The 21,092-nt window shown below is 40.0% G+C and overlaps 1 protein-coding gene across 11 annotated transcripts in view; it reads left to right on the top strand.

The window, feature by feature from the left end:
* Positions 1–21,092, top strand: part of Atp8a1 (ATPase, aminophospholipid transporter (APLT), class I, type 8A, member 1) — a 229,346-nt gene that overhangs the window by 59,627 nt on the left and 148,627 nt on the right. For 3 of the 11 annotated variants that reach the window (NM_001038999.2, XM_017320623.2, XM_017320625.2), the window contains exons 6-11: positions 1,192–1,232; positions 8,825–8,898; positions 11,660–11,729; positions 13,008–13,135; positions 18,695–18,806; positions 20,673–20,838. In NM_001038999.2, the coding sequence (NP_001034088.1) occupies positions 1,192–1,232; positions 8,825–8,898; positions 11,660–11,729; positions 13,008–13,135; positions 18,695–18,806; positions 20,673–20,838 (591 nt within the window). The other 8 variants (NM_009727.3, NM_001284345.1, XM_017320624.2 and 5 more) reach the window with 5 other exon arrangements.

The raw sequence follows: 21,092 nt of genomic DNA, 5'->3' as shown, positions 1-21,092 counted from the left end.
CCAGAGTGCCTTGGCATTTGTTTTTCTGTCAGCATCTGATATCTTATGTGACAGGAGAAGCGTAAGACATTAGAAACAAAGAACTAAGTAAGACACGAGCCTTATAAGAGAATTTGGAATACACAAATTATATCTAGATTAAAAGAATGTATACTAGAATGATGGTTTTAAAATGCCATTAATGTAATTAACGCAATTAATGAAATTAATGTTGGGTTTGCTGTTTAATGTCATCAGCTTGTTTTCATGACTCTTCTAAAAGGTTCCAACTCTGACCCTTCTAACATCAACAGAAACGTATAATTTTTTACTGTTAATTAATTATTTTGTAATTTCCCATTGTGTATGTGCTGTGCTGCCTTTGATGTCAGAGCAAGCCTAGCTTTGCCCTCAAGGATTTAATGTCCGTGTCATTTATCACTGGCCTTTTTTTAAGTCCGAAGTGCAGCGTTACCTGTTTCACTTGTACTGTTTTCAGTGTTTGGTGTGCATCGCTGTGCTCAGGATTACATCGCAAACCTAGAGTGAGTGGGGTTAGAGGTGCTGAGTAACAGAGGTACTGAGTATCAGAGGTGCTGAGTAACAGAGGTACTGAGTAACTGTACTGTACAATGACATGGGAAGTCCACTATAAAATGCTCTTCTCAATTTCAGAATAGTTTCTTTCACTTTTCCTACTAAGCCACACATGGAATGCTTTTGCATTATTATGGACCTAATAATACTGGGTTCTTTTCTGATTCTTTTTTATATTAAAGTCTTATTAATTAAAATCTGTGATGTGCCTGCTTATGTTTTCTTTTGTCTATTCAAGATTAAAACTAATAATTACTATAACCCATGTAGACTAGTACCACCTCAGGATAATGGCTGTCATTAGAAAATGGATGTAGGCTAGTTATTTTCCTTTAATTTGTCAGGTCCTACTCCCCTGTGTCTTGGAGGAGGCATGTGGCCACTCCAGTGAGGCTGCCTTGAGTTAGATAAATCACTGCGGGAGCTGAAATAGAAATTGCAATTTTATTTCCTTGTTTGCGCCTTGCTGTCACAACTAGCTTTTAAAGATATAATATTGCTGATAGTCATTTCATTAGAAGTCACTCATTTAAAATAATCATTTTCTTTAGATAGAACCTGTGATTGGTAGTTTAAAAAAAATGTTCTCTAAAATGTCATCTTTTCTCTCTGCAGTTTTGAGAAATGGTGCATGGGAAATTGTTCACTGGGAAAAGGTATGTGTTGGCTTTAGTTTATTCCAGAAGAAATGCATACAAGTGCACTTTATGGCATAGTTTTTGTATATATTATAAGCAAATGTTAACAACTCTACTAATGCGGAGCTGATTAGTAATTATTGTAAACATTCGTGAAACCTTCCCTTAGCTCTATCTGCTGAGCATTTCTGTACTCTTCCAGGAAGGCTGTTCTCTGGAAAGTACTATCTAGAACGTTTTTTGTTTCACAGTGTATTTTGAATACTCTTTCATAGATTTTACTTATTTTGTGTTGTAAATTTTGTTTTGATCATCTACTGTCCAAGTAAAAGAAATTGGAGTTCTGCTATTTCACATTTTGCATGTTTTAGTTCACACTCATACAGTGAAATCAGCCCATTTACATTTTACCACTTATTTAAAGACAAGTGGTCATGTAAACTAGATGCCATTCTCTAATAAAGCAGAGGTCAGTTCTTCAGAGGTTGACCTGCTAGCTAGGAACTTCACCCTGGCATTGTGAGTGGAGTCCCAATTTGACCAGTGTTATCCAGGTGTCTCTTCTTGTAGCCATTCCTTACAAAAGGTAAGCAATGACAATTGGTAGTTCTTCCATAGTTCCAGAACACTGGCCCCTAGTCATCCGCAGTCAGTAGCCTTGGTGGCCATTAGATGGCTTCTTGGAGGCCAGGGCAGTGGGACACTGGACACATATCTCACAGGACATTATCTTACTGGGGCAACAAAAGTGTTGCCTGCTGCCAATTCATTTATGCTCCGTTGAAGTCCATGTATGCAGTTCTCCTTGGTGATTGTGTATGGTCACCTTCTGTCAGTGAAGGGATAGTGTCTCTTCTCAAATAAAAAAAAATTATTTGTTGATTTTTTTTTTTAATCACTAGCTAGACTAAGAACTGACATCTCCTCTTCTAGAAATGTGGGAATTCACAGCTCTCTGCTTTCTGGTCTTTGACATGAGAGTAATAAGGAGGAAAATCCCTTCATTGTGCTGGATTCTGTAGCAGTCGGCTCTGTTTCACAAGAGTCGAGTAGAAAACCGAACAGCCAAAGTCTTTCAGGAATGCCATGCTTTTATGTGTTCATCAGCTACTCATGGATTTAAACATTTGACAGAGAAGACAGATGGGATAGATTCAGATACAATGAAGTGAATTTAGGTGCATTGCATTACAAGGGTTGTCTGTATAGTTGACAGACATTGATATGTCAGGTCGTCGTCGTCTTCTTCTTCTTCTTCTTCTTCTTCTTCTTCTTCTTCTTCTTCTTCTTCTTCTTCTTCTTCTTCCTTCTCCTCCTCCTCCTCCTCCTCCTCCTCCTCCTCCTCCTCCTCCTCCTCCTCCTCCTCCTCCTTCTTCTTCTTCTTCTTCTTCTTCTTCTTCTTCTTCTTCCTCTTCCTCCCTAGACTTCTTGCTCGGGTAGTATACAAAATGAAGAAGTAACTCTCCTTTGCTCCACTGTGAACTTAACCTTCACCTTTTCCTCGTGACAACCATTGTCTTGAGGTTGTGCCGTTGTGCATAGATTATTGTAGCTCCCATTTTAAAATATTTAATAGACAAAGGTAGCAAATCACCAACTGTGGTCACTTATGTTGATAGCCTGGTTAGTCATTCTTAAGGTCAAGGTCACATTTAATGTGCATATCCCACATTACTATACAAAAAGATGGAATTTGGGTTGTTGTCAAAAGCCCAGTTAAAAAGAGCTGAAGTTATTTAGTAATCATAACTAGATAGTTACATTCATATGTTGGTTCAATGATGAATTCGGGATCAACATGCAAAACTTACAATATTTTGATGTTGGCAGCATTGTTAGGAAACACAGGGAAGACCTCATTCTTACTGATAGAGACATGGAGTGCTTACAAGCAAAATTTGAACTGTGAGAAGGAAGCAGGTGTTCTCTAGATGTTAGATATTCACATAAGTGAGGCTGGTATGATAGCTCATGTCAGTAATCCCAGCACTTAAGAATCTGAGTCAGGAAGATAGCCTCAAGTCTGAGGTTAGCCTAATCTATACAGTAAGACCTTGTCTCGCACACATCCCCCCAAAAGAGAGATTCAGATAAATATATAATATATGTTCTTTCAAAATTAAAAACAAGAGATTGCTTATTTCAAATTAATATACTATTTTTATTAAAAATCTATTTAAAAAGTAGATATTAACAGATAAAATAGAGAAGAATACACTGTCCTGAAATGAGGCCAGTTTCAGTATTTGATAAGCAAGGCAAAATTGGATATTGACAGGATCAAGAAATAATACTTGAATATTTATGTTATATCTAAATCATGATTTGTGCAAAAATAAATTCCATCTGGCAAAAAGAGTTAAGTGTTAAAATGCTGTTCTGAAATATACATTAATAGAATGAATATTTTAATAAGTGTGTGGGAAAGATCAATATCTCATGGTCGTGATTATATAAATTTTAAACCTATACAAAAGATGCCACTTATAACTGAGGAATATATTACATATTTTTACCAAATAGGACAAAGTATTTAGGTTATTTTTCTTTAAATAAACAAACAAACAAACAAACAAAAAACCCAATGTCTGTAATAAGCAAGGAGTATCAACTAGACTTGGTATTGTGGTCAACCACACAACAAAAAATATAAACTTAAATATAATTGATGTTTTATTCATGGCCAAATAATTATGAGAAACTTGTATTCCAGAATTTTTATTTCATATTATATTAATATCTTGCAGTCTAGCAGTATGACCGCTCATGATGAAAACCATATAGAAGATTCTGGTAATTGATACCCCATCTCTTCAATGATTGTAAAGCGTGAGGAAGTCTACATATTCAGAATACTTAAAATGAACACACAGACACCAGAGAGCAGACACGTAAATCACAATAGTCTGAACCCATATTTTACAAGAAGCAAAACTTTGAATTTACATACCATGATGACAAGGAAAGATTTATACACTCATCCAATAAATATTTATTATTAAATGTATGTGCCAAGCAGTGAATGAGCTCATAGCAGGTAACAAAACACATAATGGTGCCTATATCATAAACTGTAATCACAGGTGAAAAGATTAGGCCTGTGCATCCTGAGCCACCAGCCATGCAAAAATACACACACACACACATATATTGAGCAAGCAAATGAAGACTTTCTTGGTGGCCTAGCCATGTTGCTGGGACAGGTCTTATGCTTGGTTCACGTGAAACTTTGTACAATGAAAAATAAGCTTAATAAAAATCAAACCAGTAATGACATCCCCATGCCTTTGTGATATTAAAAAAAAAAAAAAATCCTGCAACTGGTCTTTGCTTCCTGGTACTTTCACTGCGATTCTTAGTGCGTGGATGTTTTTAATGTTCCTCAGAAGACTTCATGGATTTGTCAGTGTACATAGTTACCACAGAACAGCAGGAAAGCTCTCAGATGTTAGCAACCCGGCACTCCACATTGCCATGAAGTGGTTTCTCTGCTCCAAAGCTGAAGTTTCAGGAATCTGATTTTAAAATAAGCGTTGCAATGACAAAGCCCCCCTCCTCCCCCAAGAAGACATATCTCTTGAAACAGAAGCATCTGGCCCCGTTGATCTCACTACACAGAGGCCACTTCTTCACTGAGTCATGCAGAGGTCACTGCTCAGGCCTTTTGAGACAGGTCCAAGTAGAGAATCTAGGTGAAGGATCTTGAAATAAGCACGTTCTGGCAGAGTTGGGAAGCTCGGCATGTGAGCTGTGTGCATAGCTGAACGTCACGGTGCAAAACTGTCTAATGTGTAAAGTCCTACCAGGAGATAGATTTCTCCGGATGAAAATCATATCCTGAAAAAAAACTCAAATTAAATGCAAATATGTTGTTACCTACAATTGGAAATCGTTTGATTCTTAAAGAAGTCCTTTATAGTTAGAAAATTTTACCCCTTTTTCATAATCCTTGATCATAATTGCTCCTGTCCGTGGCTTGGGGGAAGTTGAAGGGAGTGAATCTAAAGCCCTAGATATTTCCCAGCGTCCTCCAGCGGGATCCATACTCAAAGCATTTCTTCTATCGCAGCCTTTCCATCTTTCTGGTTCTCTTATTCTGGAATGAAGAATACCATGCACAGAGATTAGTGCTAGGAGACAATGTTGCCTAGGAATCTGGGAGAAACAGATCTAAAGCAGGAGGAAGGAAGGGAGTTCCCTGCCTTCCTCACATCCTGACAGCTACTTGGGAAGTGAGTAAGCTCTTGGCTTTCCAGGTTGCTGGGGTCCCCACAGCACAGCATCCATAGAAGGGGTTATATTTCCTTCAGCTTAATAATCCAAGCCCTTCTGTTGTCTTGCCATGAATAAAGCTGGATAGCACTGCAGCCGGTTAGGAATTTTCATAAGTCGAATGCATCAACCTAACGCTCCCAGGGGTGATGCAGCCCTGGTTTTATGAAGCATGTAGCTTAATTGAAGGAAAAGCGTTAACAGGTGGAGGTGATTAAGGAATGGTTAAGTGATGCGTGGGGTGGCTTTCCCTCTAAATGCCTTGATTGGAGAGCATTTGTCTTTCATAATCTTCTTGTCCTTGGTTTGATTAGTTACTGCACATTATTAAAAGATATTGTGTATTTGTACATATCATTTTGAGGTAGTGGGAGTTCAATTCCAACATCCTTGGCATTTGGGGCACTTTTAGATAGATAGTCCACATGGTAGGTTGCAACTGAAGTGATTTTTTTTTTTTTTAAAGAGCATACCATCGGGCACTTTCCTATCTGAAAAACAGGCATATATGCCATGGTTTGTAAGGTGCCTCTCTCCAGCCTTCTCTCACTACTTCTCCCAGAAGATAAAATTGCTGCAGTGACCCCCATCTGCAGTAATTTCCCCATAATGATTCCCACTGAGGGCCCTGTTCCTGAGCAGAGCCAGGTTGTTGCTGAGTTGGGGACTCACTGTTTGCCCAAAGCAATAAGAACCCTGACAAATCACTCCCAATAGTTTCTGACCACAGCAGAACTTTAATTTACCTTCATTCCATACTCAAGGGTGAAAAATGCTACCATATGATAATGAAAAATTGCAGTTTATGTTGTTTGAATTATAATGAGAGTCTCATAGTTATGAAAAAAATCACCCTACAAGATAGATAGATGTGTATTTGAGTCTCAGCTGTTCCACCCATCCTGAATATGTGACTCAGAAACATAGAATCTTAGATGTTTTCTTCCTTTCTAAATTATAAATTAAAGTGACTGCTCGCAGATATCATTTCTTCACTTGTACAGAGACTGCCTTAAGTAGGGAGAGGTTTTAACTGTGGGTTCCTCCTTCTTATTTTTATGCCAAAGCAAGAGCATCTAAGAAGTTGAGATGTCAATCAAACATGTAGAATTGATCAATACATTTTCTTAAATAACAGATAAAAACAAATATACATTTACCTCTAGTTTTATGCCATTTTGTGAAGATTAGAACTTTTTAAAAAAAAATTCTGTGCATTAATACAATGGGTTGTGTATATATATATATATATATTTTTTTTTTACTATCTTTCTATGCAGATAATTAACCAATTCCCAGTTTTCTTTCAGGTAAATGTTGGAGATATAGTTATAATAAAAGGCAAAGAGTATATACCTGCTGACACTGTCCTTCTCTCGTCAAGGTAGAGACACCTACTGATGCTCAAACAGTGTAGAGGATGGTTTCTCTACCCTGCATTGACCTTGTGATTTCTCCAAGGAAATAAAGAATAAACGAAGAATTTCAAAACCTCTCATGATTCTTAATTAAGCATTTACAAAACTGATTGGCCTCATGTGTGCCATATAGAATAAGTAACAGGTACTACATAACCCAGACTGAAAGTCGCCTCTTTCTCTGGCTCCAGCCAGATCCCTGTGGTGTGTGTGGACCACTCTGTTTATGAGTCCCTGTCATTTATATGATGCTGTCCATGGATTGGGCTCAGTTGCTTTTTTTTCTCTTTTCAGTCCTCACTTATAATAAATTCCTTTAATGTGCAGTCACCTCTCTCGCTAACTTTCCTATTCCTCGCAGTGAAATGATACAAGAGAATGGATGGGTGATTTCTTACTGTCATTGTGCCTTTCCGTATGACAGTTTTCCCACCAGACTGAGTACTTTATTCTTCCTTTCATGTCCTTTCTGTTACTGAATATAGATAATTTTTTTGTTGCATTCACATTTTAAGATAGTTGTGAATCAGTATTCAGAACATATGGCCTTAGGATTAAAAACTACCACACTAGTCCTTGTATAAATTTAGGATAATTTAAAACCTTACAATTTTAGTTCCGAAATAAACAAAGAAGAAATGTGTTTTAATGTACTTGAGGTTGTTTATCATCATTTCCTTGGACAGTTTGATTTGTAAAATCCACATAAAAATATGGACAGTGTCCTTTTTTCAAAATCTATTTAATCAGGTCATGATTTAAAATGATTGGATTATTTTTTACAAGCTAGTGATGCATAATCAGGGAGGCGGGTCATTCCTTGGCTATTTATAGAAACAGGTATTCCGGCGTTTGAAATAACTCAGGCTGTTTTGGTTTCCCTATGTGGCGTCTCTGTGTAGCACAAATGACTGTTTTCTTTAAGTCTGGCTTTCTGTCCTTAGTTACCTTTGTCGACAGCTTTGTCCGAGAGAGTTTCTAAGATGGCGTCATCAGCTTCCTGACTTTACTTGTCTACATGGGAGCGAGCTCGAAAGGAAGCTTCAGGTAGCTTCAAGTTCGAGGAGGAGTATCATGCCAGTTCTATTTTTTCATTAACTTTTAATCTGAAATGAGCAAACTGAAGTGTTAGCATGTAGCCATGAGTACATGTATGTAGCAGAAACATGGAAGAGAGCAACTATGGCTCTCATTCAAATCCAGGCAGATTCTTGGTATGACTTTCATATGTCTCTGGATACAAGGGCTTGCCCTCCTATACTCTCGGAACCACCACGTGTTACTTATACTTTATTAGTTATTAAATCACTTCAACTGGTGCAGTCATGGCCCCTCACAGCCTAAGACAGGAGTCTGTGCAGCCGTCCACTAAAGATAACACGATAGGGATGCAGTCAACTTTGAAAAACGTTTTGGAGCTGGAACAAAGTCACTTTTGTAGTGTATGAGAGAGGGGGCCGGACATACTTGTTTTTCAAATATCTCACAATTAGTTTTAAAATCATTTCTTTGCTGATTTGCGAGGAGTAAACAAAGTTCGCAGCAAATTGAGGAGTTTAAGGGAAGGAAATCTGTATGATAAAATAACTCTATAAAACGTTTTTATTTAATTTGATAAATGCTTATATGTAAACTTTAAAATGTTTTAAAGTTTCACTTTAGAAATTGAACATTGGACGGCTTAAAAAAAACCAAATGAGTTTATCTTTGAATGTTAAATATTTTCATTTCTCCCTTCAGGCCTGATCAAAATAAGTTTTGAAAAAAATCGGCATTAGACATTTTTATTAACATGAATCCTCTTCTATAATGATTTCAAACCTTCTGTCTCTTTTGTCCATTTGTTTGGTTTTTATTTTTTCTGTTATTCGTTTCTCCCCCCCCCCTCCCATTTTAATTCTTTTAAACTGGGACGTGTAGGTGGCAGTGGGGGAGATAGTGAAGGTGACCAATGGGGAACACCTCCCGGCAGATCTCCTCAGTCTGTCCTCAAGGTCAGAGCCTCAGAATGGGACAGGGTGTGTGTACGCGGGTCCTCGCCTTAAACCAAAGAACAACTGCACCCAAATGCAGTTGAGCTGGCTCTCCTTCTCTAACGCACAAATGCATATCCTTCTAGATGTGAATTGGAAATACTGTAAAGACGCTTTATGAGTATAGTTGCTGGATGTTCTTTGTCTCTCAGCCGGGCAGATTGAACTCCTATTACGCTCCATAGGAGTCCAAGAGATTTTAATCTCTCGTGCATTGAGTCACGTATGTTTTAACAACATGCCTTGCCTTTAAGGCTTTAGTTATTAATTCTCCAGGATACGGTATGTGAACAGTGTTAAGCTTTTCACGAGACAATCAATCGAAAACCGATTCCATTCTAAGGATGCTTTCTTATTCTATTTTAAATTATTTTACAAGTTCTGTGGAATTTCTGCAGTAACTGCGACTAAAATTTGGGCTTGTATAGGGTTTATAGAGGACCCCTGCACGAGGCTGGATGTCATATATTTTCATACTGCATGCTTTGGGCTCCGTCTTCATCCCAGCTGTAACTTGTGAACCAACGCACATTGCTGTGACCCGTGTCGGCCGTCTGCCGATGTCTGTCCTGTGGTGTGCATCTTGTTTCGTTTTTCCACTTACTAATCATAAAGCTTGCTTTGCCTCTGACCGTGGTTTGTGTCTTGGGTGTTACCATGACTTGCTGACGTCTTTATGAGCTAGCATGATTACTGACTCTGCTGCCTCTTCAGGGCCCTTAGAGCTACTGCAGTCACAGCTGTCTGAAGTCATTGTTAGGAATGTTCCAAATTGGGATGAATTTCATTGGCCTGGCATCAAGTGGAAGTCAGCCACTTAAACTTGCTAATTTCTTAATCCTTTCAAGCTCAATACAAATTGTTTTGTGTGGAGGGCAGTATTAGAAGGTTCTTTCTAGAAGTTTTACCCTAAGACTGGCTTTGGATAAGCATATTTATCAGTAACATTTTAATGAGTTTTACTGCCGAGATTAAAGACTTGGCAGTCTCAGTTGCTGTTCTATTTGTTGCCGTTTTTCTTTGTTAGCAGAGAAATGTGTTTTACAGCCTTTCCAATGACTATGTGGAAATTATAAAGTTGGGCAGCTGCCAGAGTGAGAATAACTATTGTGACCGTGAGTTGAAAATATTTTGGGGTGAATAGTTGAGACTGAAAATATTAATATGGAAAGATTTCTCTGATTGGGAAATAGCAGCCTAGGTGAAAGAAAGCTCGTAGGGAAACCTTGGAATGTGTGAGGTGACTTTAAAATTAATCTATAAAATTTGATTGATGTCTAAGTCTTTAAGTAAAGCTTTTGTTAATTTCAAGGGGACAAAATTAAGTTTATATGCTCATTTCTGGCACTTAGCGCAGTCTGGTTTGCACATGTACAAATTGGAGGTTGATTAAAAAAAATTCCAGTGTTTGCAACTTATAAATTTCTTTTCTATTTATAGTTATTTATCCGATAACAAACTAGGCTACATATTATGTAGCTAAGTGATAATGAGATTGGTTTAAGTTAAGAATACTTTTTGGGTTATCTTCAGAGTGCTTTTTTTTTTATAGATTTAAGGGTTAACTTTTTACAGTCAGGCCACACTCATACATCTGTAGCATCCAAGAAACAAAAAACAAACAAACAAAAACAGTGAGACGGCTATAATATAACTGGAGAACACAGGCCACAGGTCAACACATCTAGAGTTCACTTCAAACCTCAGATGCAGCTGCTTTAGGACAAGGAGCAATATGGCCAGGTGGACTGCTATTTGCTTCTCGGTCAGGCTGGGTTGATGGACCAGTTTGAATAGTGCTTGCTTATATACATGATGACCTGAGTCCAGTCCCTGAGACCCTGCATGAAAAAAAAAGCCCACTTGTGGTGTTGCACTTGTAAACCCACTGCTAAGGAGACAGACACCGGCAGACCCATTGAGCTCACTGACCAGTCAGCCCTGGTCTACTCTGCGAATTCAAGGCCAATGAGAAACCTTGCCTCAAAAATATATGGACAGCACCTGAGAAACCCACATCTCAGCTTATATTCTCACCTCCACACATCTGTATGTGTGCTACTCCACACACATGTACCAGGCCACAAATAACATGCATGAACACATACACACACACCTCTCAATCAAGTTTTTTTTTAATACTAAAAATATAAAGTGTAATGTCCACTTTCATTGTAAAATCCATCCTTTAAAAACAGCCTTGAGTTTTTACTATCACGTGGTCTATGCGATCTTGTGACCAAAGCTAAAAGGCTAAAATAATAAGTACAAGCTTGTAGATGGAGCAGTCTGGAAGTTTTTAATCAACCATTTTGCATAACCAATTTACATGTGGGCCATGAGCATGAAACAGGACATTTCTGAGCTGGAGATAAGTCTGGACGCAGACCTGCTTTACACTGGCAGAAACAGTCTGTGTTGTGCCTACATGGATAAGCGGTTTTAAAATAGGGTGGCTCTTTATGATGATATCTTGAAGACCATTACTGAGTGCTGTCAGGAAGTGGCTTTTGGGGGTCTTCTGGCTGGAAGGCTGATCCATGAGTGCCGTGCATGAGTTGTGCCTCACGCTGTCTTGCCATTAGAGTGAAACCCATCAAGAGGCTAGGTGGCTGTAGCTTTGTCTAGAATAAATGGCTTCGGTGAGTCTGAGCACTTAAGTAAGCTGGTCTCTTCCTTTCCTTTCCCAACTAAATCTTTGTTTTTCAATTATGAACAACAGTGAGCCCCAGGCCATGTGCTACATCGAGACATCCAACTTAGATGGTGAAACAAACTTGAAAATTAGACAAGTAAGTTCTATATATCAGCTCGTAGTCACAGTTCCGTGATATGTGTTTAGAAGCCTCTGTCTAAAAGGGATTCTGTCTGAATACAACTATTTTCTCTTTGAACCATTGTGAAAAATAGTTTGTAAACTGCTTAGAATTAAGTAGTGTGGGACTCAGATTTAGTTTGCTGGTTGAGTATGTTCCACTGTGAAATATTACTTACAATATTCTAGTTAATCTGTATAATAGCCAATGCTTGAAATGATAATAGTAGTAGTAGTATTTGTTAGTGTGTGTATGTGTATGTGTGTGTTTGTGTGTGTGTGTGTGTGTGTGTGTTTTAGAGAGAGAGAGAGAGAAACAGAAACAGAGAGGCAAAGAGAAAGACAGACGGAAACACAGAGAGAGTATGAATCCAAGTGTGTCCTCGTTGGCCTGGATTCACTATATAGATAGATCAATGGCCTCAAACTCACAGAGATCTACCTGCCTCTGTGAGCCCTGGAATTATCCCGTACCTGGTGTTCTAAGTTCTTTGACATGTTCACTTATTTGTTTTTCTTGGCCCCAGTTAGCATTGGGTTTGCCATACCGAACAGCCAAAATGTCCATTGCACTTTAGAAACACATTTATATAAATGTGGGGATATAAATTACTTCATATTTCTATATTGGGTTTTTCATATTATGTTCAACAGAAAACAACAGTAACATTTTCTTGATAAAGTTTTAAAAGGGGCATTTATTTTAAATACATACCCTTGGCTTCTTGATGGTTGACATCAATTCCAGTGAGGTGTTTTGGCGGCGGTAGAACTGGATCATTAGGAGGGAGCTAAGCTTAGATGGCTAAGGTGGATGTCCTCACTGCCAGTCACTTCCAGCTGAGGGAAGGACTCCTCCGAAGCTCTCTCCCTCTCAAGACAGGATGGAGTAAGAGAAGGAGAAAAGGAGGAAGGAAGACAAAACTTTTTCTTTGAATGCAAACTCTACTGTGTTTCACCACCTCCTTTAGACTTAGGAGACAGAAACCGTACAGCAGCCAGTATTGACTTTAGCTTTAGAAGTGATGCGCTGAATGCTTTAGAACTTTTATAAAAGTTGTATTATTTTGTGCTAAAAGTCTGTGCTCACATGGAGAAGAAAGGTACCCATAAATTACAGTTTGACAGTATTATGTAAGGGGAAAGAATTACTTGCAGAATGGTGCTAATCCTTATCTGTCTAAGAGCTTAGAAAGTACCCTACCCTCATAATGCTTACTTAAAATACTGTGTTTATTTGGGAATGTGCCAACAGGGCTTACCGGCAACATCGGATATCAAAGACATTGACAGTTTGATGAGAATTTCTGGCAGAATCGAGTGTGAAAGTCCAAACCGACATCTCTACGATTTTGTTGGGAACATAAGGCTTGATGGCCATGGGTATGTAAACTCCCATTCTCTGTGTCATCCTGTGCCACTGAGTGCCTACTACATCTGCTGACACAAGGTTGTCTCCTGTTCTAGATACTGACTTTCAGCAATAGTTTTAAGCATGTCTATATTTCAACTCATACATATCCTTTGTAAGGATGCTGAATCCTGACTCTAATTCATGTACTGTCATCAAAGACAGTCCCATGTTCCTGTCACTCTGGGAGCTGGATGTTTTCAGTGATATCCCAGGACTCTAGAATATTCTTTATGTGTAAATAGCCTGTGGCTGGTTCTTTGGCTGAATCTCCTGCCATGAACTTTCCTGTCCCAAGCCCATGGCCGCAGTCCAGTCCTTTGATGTCTAGATGCCCGGAGGAGTTCAGACTGTACCACAATAGCCAGATAAGTTTTTATCTCCTCTGTTTATGGTTTTTCCCTAGGCCATGCTATCATGTGTAGTCACTGGTTTCTGCTAACTGATTCTCATCTTTCCTACCACTTCCTTAACTTCCCATACCCATTTAACTAGAATTTAGTATACACTTGAGTTCTAGGTGTCTAGACGAGTGGTTCTTAACCCTCCCAGTACTGTGACTGGCTCTGTTCACGCAGTGTAATCTATGACATTCCCATGCTCCTCTCAGTCTGGCAGTTGGATGTTTTCAGTGATATCCCAGGACTCTGAACTATTATTCTTTATGGGCAAATAAATAGCCTGTGGCTAGTTCTTTGGTCCTTTAATATAGTTCCTCTCATTGAGGTGACCCTCAACCATACGATTATTTTTTTGTTGCTACTTCATAGCTGCAACTTTGCTACTGTTATGGATTACAATGTAAATATTTGTGTTTTCCAGTGGTCTTAGGTGACCCCTATTAAAAGGGTCATTCAATCCCAAGAGGTCATGGCCCACAGGTTGAGAACCACTGGCCTAGACCATTTACAAATATTACTTAGGCCGCTCTGAACAAACCAGATCAATATTATATTCCTGCCCTTTTGTCTCTTTTCATTAACTCTAACAAAGTACCTTAAATTCAAAACTCTATGAGCAGCCAAAATCCTCGGCTCATAGATAGGTCTGGAAGATCAAGGCCCTGAATGTGCTGTCTGGTAAGGAAGTATTGCTCCCTGTGTTCTGGCATGATGAAGGCCTTTGGGCATCCTTTGTAATGATTTAGTCCCAGTTTCAACAGCAGAAAGAGAGAGAGAGAGAGAGAGAGAGAGAGAGAGAGAGAGAGAGTGTGTGTGTGTGTGTGTGTGTGTGTGTGTGTGTGTACATTCTATATGTATATAAAAAGCATGCAGATAGAGACCACAGGTCAACCTCGGGTGCTGTTCTTTGGAAGCTAACCACCTTGCCTTTTGCTATAGGGTCTTGCACTGCTGGGAGTTTACCGATTGTCCAGCTGGCTGTAGAGAAGCCCCTGGGGTGTTCTTGACTCCCTAGCCTTCCCTGATAGAATTATAAGCACACACCAACACCCAGCTTTTTCTTTTCTTTTTTAATATGAGTTCTGAGGCTCAAACTAGGTCTTCATGATTGCCCAGCAAGCAGTTGACTGACAAGGGTCTCTTAGGCACCATGAGTGCAGAAATCTCAAGACTTAATCACCCCTAGCATTCTAATGCCACAATATTAAAGACTGAATTTCAAAATTGAAATTTTGGAGAGACACTAACACATATGATAGAAGTTTTTGAAGTTTCTGTCTTGTGGTAAAGTAGTTGGAGGGCAGATAGGCATCAAGGAGTAAATAGAAATGGTAACCCCTTGTTATTTTGTAAAAGGCAGAAGGCCTTTGGGAAAGATAGCATAGGACAAAAGAGACAAGGTGTCCTTAGGAAGGAATCTCTTAGGGTGATTGTTGTCAGCCTCCTTCAGAAGGTGACGTTTGAACAGTGGTGATCTAAAAGTTAGGAGCTTAATCCCTTAATCTAGAGGTTTCTGGACAGAAGAAATAGTGCAAATCACTGAGGGTGGAGGAAGAAAAATTGAGGTGAAAGACAAAAGATAATAATGGACCAGATTCCATAGATGTTGTAGGCCATGACAGGGTGTTCTGAGTATACGTGGGTTCCATGCGTGGGTTTTGAAGGGAAAACATCCTCTGTTTAGTTTTGAACTTAATAAGTTTGTGGTGTCCAAGTGGCATTTGAATATATGTCTAAACTTTGAAGGTAGCTTGTATAGATATTCAAACTCATGGGCCTGGAAAAAAAAATCACTGAAATTGAAAGAGTGTAGACATGAAGGTTGAAAGCCCTGAGGACTGTCTAGTGTGGGAGGCTGAGAGAAGAGTGAGGTCTAGAAACCAAGAAAGAGTAAAGAAAGTAGAGAGGGAGGAAGAAAGTGAGGCCTGCAGTCACTCATGGCCAAGTGCACCGTGTCTGGACATTAACATTTGGGTTTATTGAGTGGCGATCATGGCCCTTGACTAGAGTGGGTGGAGCCTGGAGAGGAGCCTGACATCATGGAGAAGAATTAGCTAGAGCAAGCGTGGACTTCTTTATCCAGGAGTTTTACTACAATGCGAGACAAAGCAATAGGACAAAGCAAGGCAAGAAGGGTGGGGGTGTTTAGTGTCCCACTTCTGTTTCCTGTCCCCACTCCTTCCCTCCTCTGCATAGCAGAGCTTGTCTACCAGACAGGAGTGTTGTCCAGGTAACCATCAGCTAGATGCACTGCGTCAACCAGCCTAGGGGAGTGCCGCCGATGTTGTCACTGTAAGAATATGAATGGTGAAAAATTAAATAAGGACTAAGTCCATGACATGTGAAATGTACCCTGAACAGATACACCCTTCTCTAATGCACCAAAATTTCTTCTAGTAAATGACATGGGAAATATACCCTGAACTGACACCCTTACCTAACCTACCAAAGCACATTCTTATGATCTTTGAGGTATTCGTTAATTCTAGAATTCTCAGAGGAATCTTTCCTTGAACATATGGCTATAGACTAATGATAGATTTGGCCATTTGTACTAGCATCATTTCTTAAGTCTGACATTTTTAACTGGCCAGCTTCCATTCCTTATCATTAAATCAGTGCCAAGCAAATCCATGCCATAAGGAAAACTTTATATGGTCGTACCAAGATTTAAAAGGCTAAAGTTTTATAATATGCTTTATCTTATGAGAAAGGTGAATATGAGTGAGGGAGACAGGGACTCTAGGAGGAGTGGGCATCGTGGGAGACGGTGGGGAGCAATGAGTGTGTACCTGATGTGATACTGAGCCCAGTCAGATAGGTGAGGAGCAGTGGATACACAAGGCACTAGAGCACGAAGCAGGAACTTCCTTTGTGGAGCCTGCTTTAGCCTCCAGGCCCCTCCTAATCCTGATGTGCACTCCAGATGTTGACACCTGGACAAGAGAGTTATGTGATTTCAATATGGTTTTGTCCCTAAGGATTCACATGTACTGAATACTCGGCCCCCAGTGAAGTGACTAAAGACTACCCCAAAATAAACCTCTTATCCATACAAAGTAACCAGCCCTCATGCATTTTGTAAGCTTTCACCAAATTGACTAAGCCTCACTCCCATCCCAGTGGGCCCTAAACCTGCTGTGGGATGTAAATGAGGGGAGTTAAAGTACACTGTTTCCTGAGGGCTCCTGCAGGGGCCGTGCTAACCCACACATGGGGATTGATTTCACTGAGCCAGGAGAATATATTTCCTGAAGGAAGGTCGGATGCCCAAGCTATCCCCCAGCCTTGGAAGCTGACTGGACCGTCTAAACCCACCAGAAATGGAGGTTTCCCTGCTCCACTTGGCCTTTGCTGACTAACAAGCCCTGCACATTTTATAGACTCCATTGGATATGGTTTCCTTCTTTTCCAAGAAGTTTTAAGTATAGTTTTCTTTATATTTGAATTTTTACATTACTTTCTTGTTAAATGAAAACCTACCTTGTTTATTAGGAAACTTTGAGCCATTCAATTTTTGGACTGTACATTTCCATCAACTGACTCAATACATATCTGTGAAATACACACACACACACACACACACACACACACACACACACACACACACACACACATATATATATATTGCCATCATACCCTTGAGCCTCTTGAGTTTATAGCACCTAATAATAACTCACTACAAAAGCTACCCATAGAGGAAGCACACAAAGGACCCAATCTGGGTCTTATTTACAAAACTGTTGTTTAATATCTAGGAAGCAAATGGCTTCGAAATGATTACCATTTATTGGGAATGTTTTTGCGCTCTTGGAAAACAGATACGGTAATCCTGTAAAATGAATATTATAAGGCTTTAGGTCTAGGCCCTAATTTCAGAAAGGCAATGGTAGTATCAGAATATGATGTGAGCTATGATTTTGTTTCTGTAGTTTTTGAGCTCTGGTTATGTACAAAGTTGTTTTTTAATTTAAATGAAGTATGTATGTGTTTATTGAGAGGGCGGAGGGGAAAGATATCTTAGCCGTACCATTTTCAGATTTTAAGTAAACTTAAGTCTCAGGAAGATTGGTATGTGAGGATTAGCTTCTCCATTCCCAAAACTTGCCTGCTGTTTGGGTTGCTATATTGGTTTGCTCAGGCTGTCATAATTAGAGAACTTAAAGAGTTAATTTTATCAATTAAAATTTGTTTTTCTACCATGTGGGTAATGAAATTTAAAGAGCATGAGTGGATTCTAATAAAGGCTCTCTTAGTTTGCATTTCTTTTGCTGTGAAGGGACACCATAACCATGGCAACTCTTATAAACGAAAGCATCTCATTGGGGCTGGCTTACAGTTCAGAGAGTTATAATCCATTACCATCATGCAGGAAGCATACTGGTGTGTAGGCAGACATAGTGTTGGAGAAGGAGCTGAGAATTCTACATCTCCATCCACAGGCAACAGAAGTAAATGCCACTGTAGGCATACATAGCTTGAGCATCTGAGACCTCAAAGCCCACCCCAGCATGACACACTTCCTCCAACAAGGCCACACCTACCCCCAGCAAGGCCACACCTACCCCAACAAGGCCACACCTACCCCAACAAGGTCACACCTCCTAATAGTGTCACTTCTTTATGGGCCATAGCATTGAAACAGATGAGTCTATGGGGACCATTCCTATTTAAGCCACTACAAAGGCCATCTATGCATCTGGCAAAATGTCATCTTTGTGTCTATTTGACAAAGAAAGCTCTCAGATGTCTTATCAGGGCACTAAGTACATCAGAGGGCTTCACCCTCGTGAACTCACCTAAGGCTAATAGCCTGGAAAAGACGCAGCTACAAATGTTACCACACTGGGAGTTGGAGCCCCGGCATTGGCGTGTATGGGGTTGGTTACTTGTAGTCCACAGGGAGAGGAAAGATATAAATGGTGTTAAGGAAAAAGCAACGTCTTCCCAACAGTTATATTTGAAAAGTATCATTGTTGGTTGAAGAAAAAATACTTCCTTTTATAAAAACTTACTTCCTTTCCAAAAATAAAGTTTTAATAGTGGAAACTTTGGTGACTGTGTAGTGACTGTGTATTTCTAGGGCATTTTGGACTATGCCATCTCTAATGCCAACATACTCTGTCCTAGCACCGTTCCCCTGGGGGCAGACCAGATCCTTCTCCGAGGAGCTCAGTTAAGAAATACCCAGTGGGTTCATGGGATAGTTGTCTACACTGGCCACGACACCAAGCTGATGCAGGTGAGACGTTTATCTATGAGACCTTTTAAGACTAAGTCTCTTGGAAATGCATGATTCATCGTTCTTGCTGCACTTGTCCCAGACAGAGCACACCAGCCACCCAGAGAGACTCATCCCACACACCCACACTGGGAACTAAGCGGAGGAGACCTTGAAATCCCTTCCCTGGGAGAAGAGCTCCCTGCGCATGGGAACACTGTGAAACGGTCCCCAAGGTCACCTGAGACATGAACACCCAGTGAATGGTGCTGTGTGTTGATCCATGACATTTTCCAATTACTAATGCTCACATCAATTCGTCTGTGTAACACCGTGTTGAAATATTGATTTTATTTTAATGCAGTGCTCAAATTTTAAATGTGGGTGGGTTTTTTTATTAATTTATTTTTTTTACACCCCATATTTTATCCTCCCCTCATCCACCCTCCGACTGTTCCACATCCCACACCTCCTCCCCACCCCCTGTCTCCACGTGGATGCCCCCACTCCCACCCCACCTGACCTCTAAACTCCCTGGGTCCTCCAGTCTCTTGAGGGTTAGATGCATCATCTCTGAATGAACACAGACCCGGCAGTCCTCTTCTGTATGTGTGTTGGGGGTCTCGTATCAGCTGGTGTATGCTGCCTGGTTGGTGGTCCAATGTTTGAGAGATCTTGGGGGTCCAGATTAATGGAGACTGCTGGTCCTCCTACAGGATCACCCTTCTCCTCAGCTTCTTTCAGCCTTCTCTAATTCAATAACAGGGGTCAGCTGCTTCTTTCTGTCCATTGGTTGGGTGCAAACATCTCTATCTGATTCTTTCAGCTGCTTGTTGGGTCTTTTGGAGGGCAGTCCACATCCGATAGAGGGCTCATATCCAAAATATATAAAGAACTCAGGAAGAAAACCAAACAACCCAATCAAGATGGGTATAGAAATTTGTTTTTTGTTTTTTGTTTTTTGTTTTTTAAGGAAAGTATAAACTAACATGGCATTAGTTTTTGTTTTTTTTTTTTTTCATGGCATTTCTATACAAGGCTGTTTTGCCATCTATTCTCCTGATGTTCATTTACACCCATGGTGGCTTCAGCTCTACATTGTAATGCAAGCTGCAGTCAGTAGTGTAACAAGTGTAGGGAACTCACTTGGAAATACTAACTGGAGTGCCAGTCTAAAGGGCCTTTGTCCCTGCATCTCATACAGGCATGAAGATGCTAACATTGACAAGTGGGATGGTCCTACCCTGGCCGTGCTATAAACTCTATCATTCACTTATATTGGTTAGGAGGGATTTCCTTTTCTGTCCTGTAATTGCTTGGTTAGCACAGACCTGGCATAAATACTGAATCATCACACAGAGCAGAAGAGCCTTCTTCGTCCCCTGCTGCATAGGGCAGGCTTGCTGCATGGTCCTCCTGCCTCTACCTTCTAAACCAGTACCACTTGAATTACTGCTGTGTCCACTAAAACAGTTTCCAAGCAGCACCAGAAATCCTTTAGACAGTGAAATGTTTGCAGGGCTATAGTCCTTTTTCTCTGCCTCTTCTAAGCAAAGGCACTAAGGAGATGCTGTGAGACCTTGTTGGTCTAAGTAGCCATGTATATCTACCTGACACCCTGCAAAACGAATGTTACCCCTCCCCACTTACATTGTTTTATAACCTAGAAAAAGGTGTATGTGGTGTAGCGGTCTTAACAAAAAGAGGCGACAGCCATGGGCACTCTATTACACTTGTCATGTATTTGGAACAGTTTTCAGCTCGAGTCCAGGTACTGAGCTGTGACTTTGTCTCCCTCATCAATTGCTAAGTATGCAATGCTAAATTGTGTAGTTTTTTTACCATTTATCTTGTTTTGTTTTTGCTTTGTTTTGTTTTGTTTTACAGAATTCCACAAGCCCACCACTTAAACTCTCCAATGTGGAACGGATTACAAATGTACAAATTCTGATTTTATTTTGCATCTTAATTGCCATGTCTCTTGTGTGTTCTGTGGGCTCAGCCATTTGGAACCGAAGGCATTCCGGGAAAGACTGGTACCTCCATCTACACTGTGAGCAGCGAAGGCTGACTTGCTTGCTTTTCCCCTTTGTTGAGATAGACATTTGCCTCGCCATCGATCTTAGTTTAGTTTGCGAAATATCCCATTGTTTCTGAAAGGGAAACTTGTGGCTAAGAGAGCTGGAGGTCTTGCCTTTATTTTTTTAATAGACTTCCAGAAGACACAAGTAAAATTTAGGTCCTCAGAACTTCAGAATACCTAAAAACATGCCTCATTTCATAGTAGTATAAAATGTTCTAAAATAT

This window comes from Mus musculus, chromosome 5 (genome assembly GCF_000001635.26).
Source record: "Mus musculus strain C57BL/6J chromosome 5, GRCm38.p6 C57BL/6J".
Lineage (NCBI taxonomy): Eukaryota > Metazoa > Chordata > Mammalia > Rodentia > Muridae > Mus > Mus musculus.
This window is presented reverse-complemented; position numbering and strand designations above follow the sequence as displayed.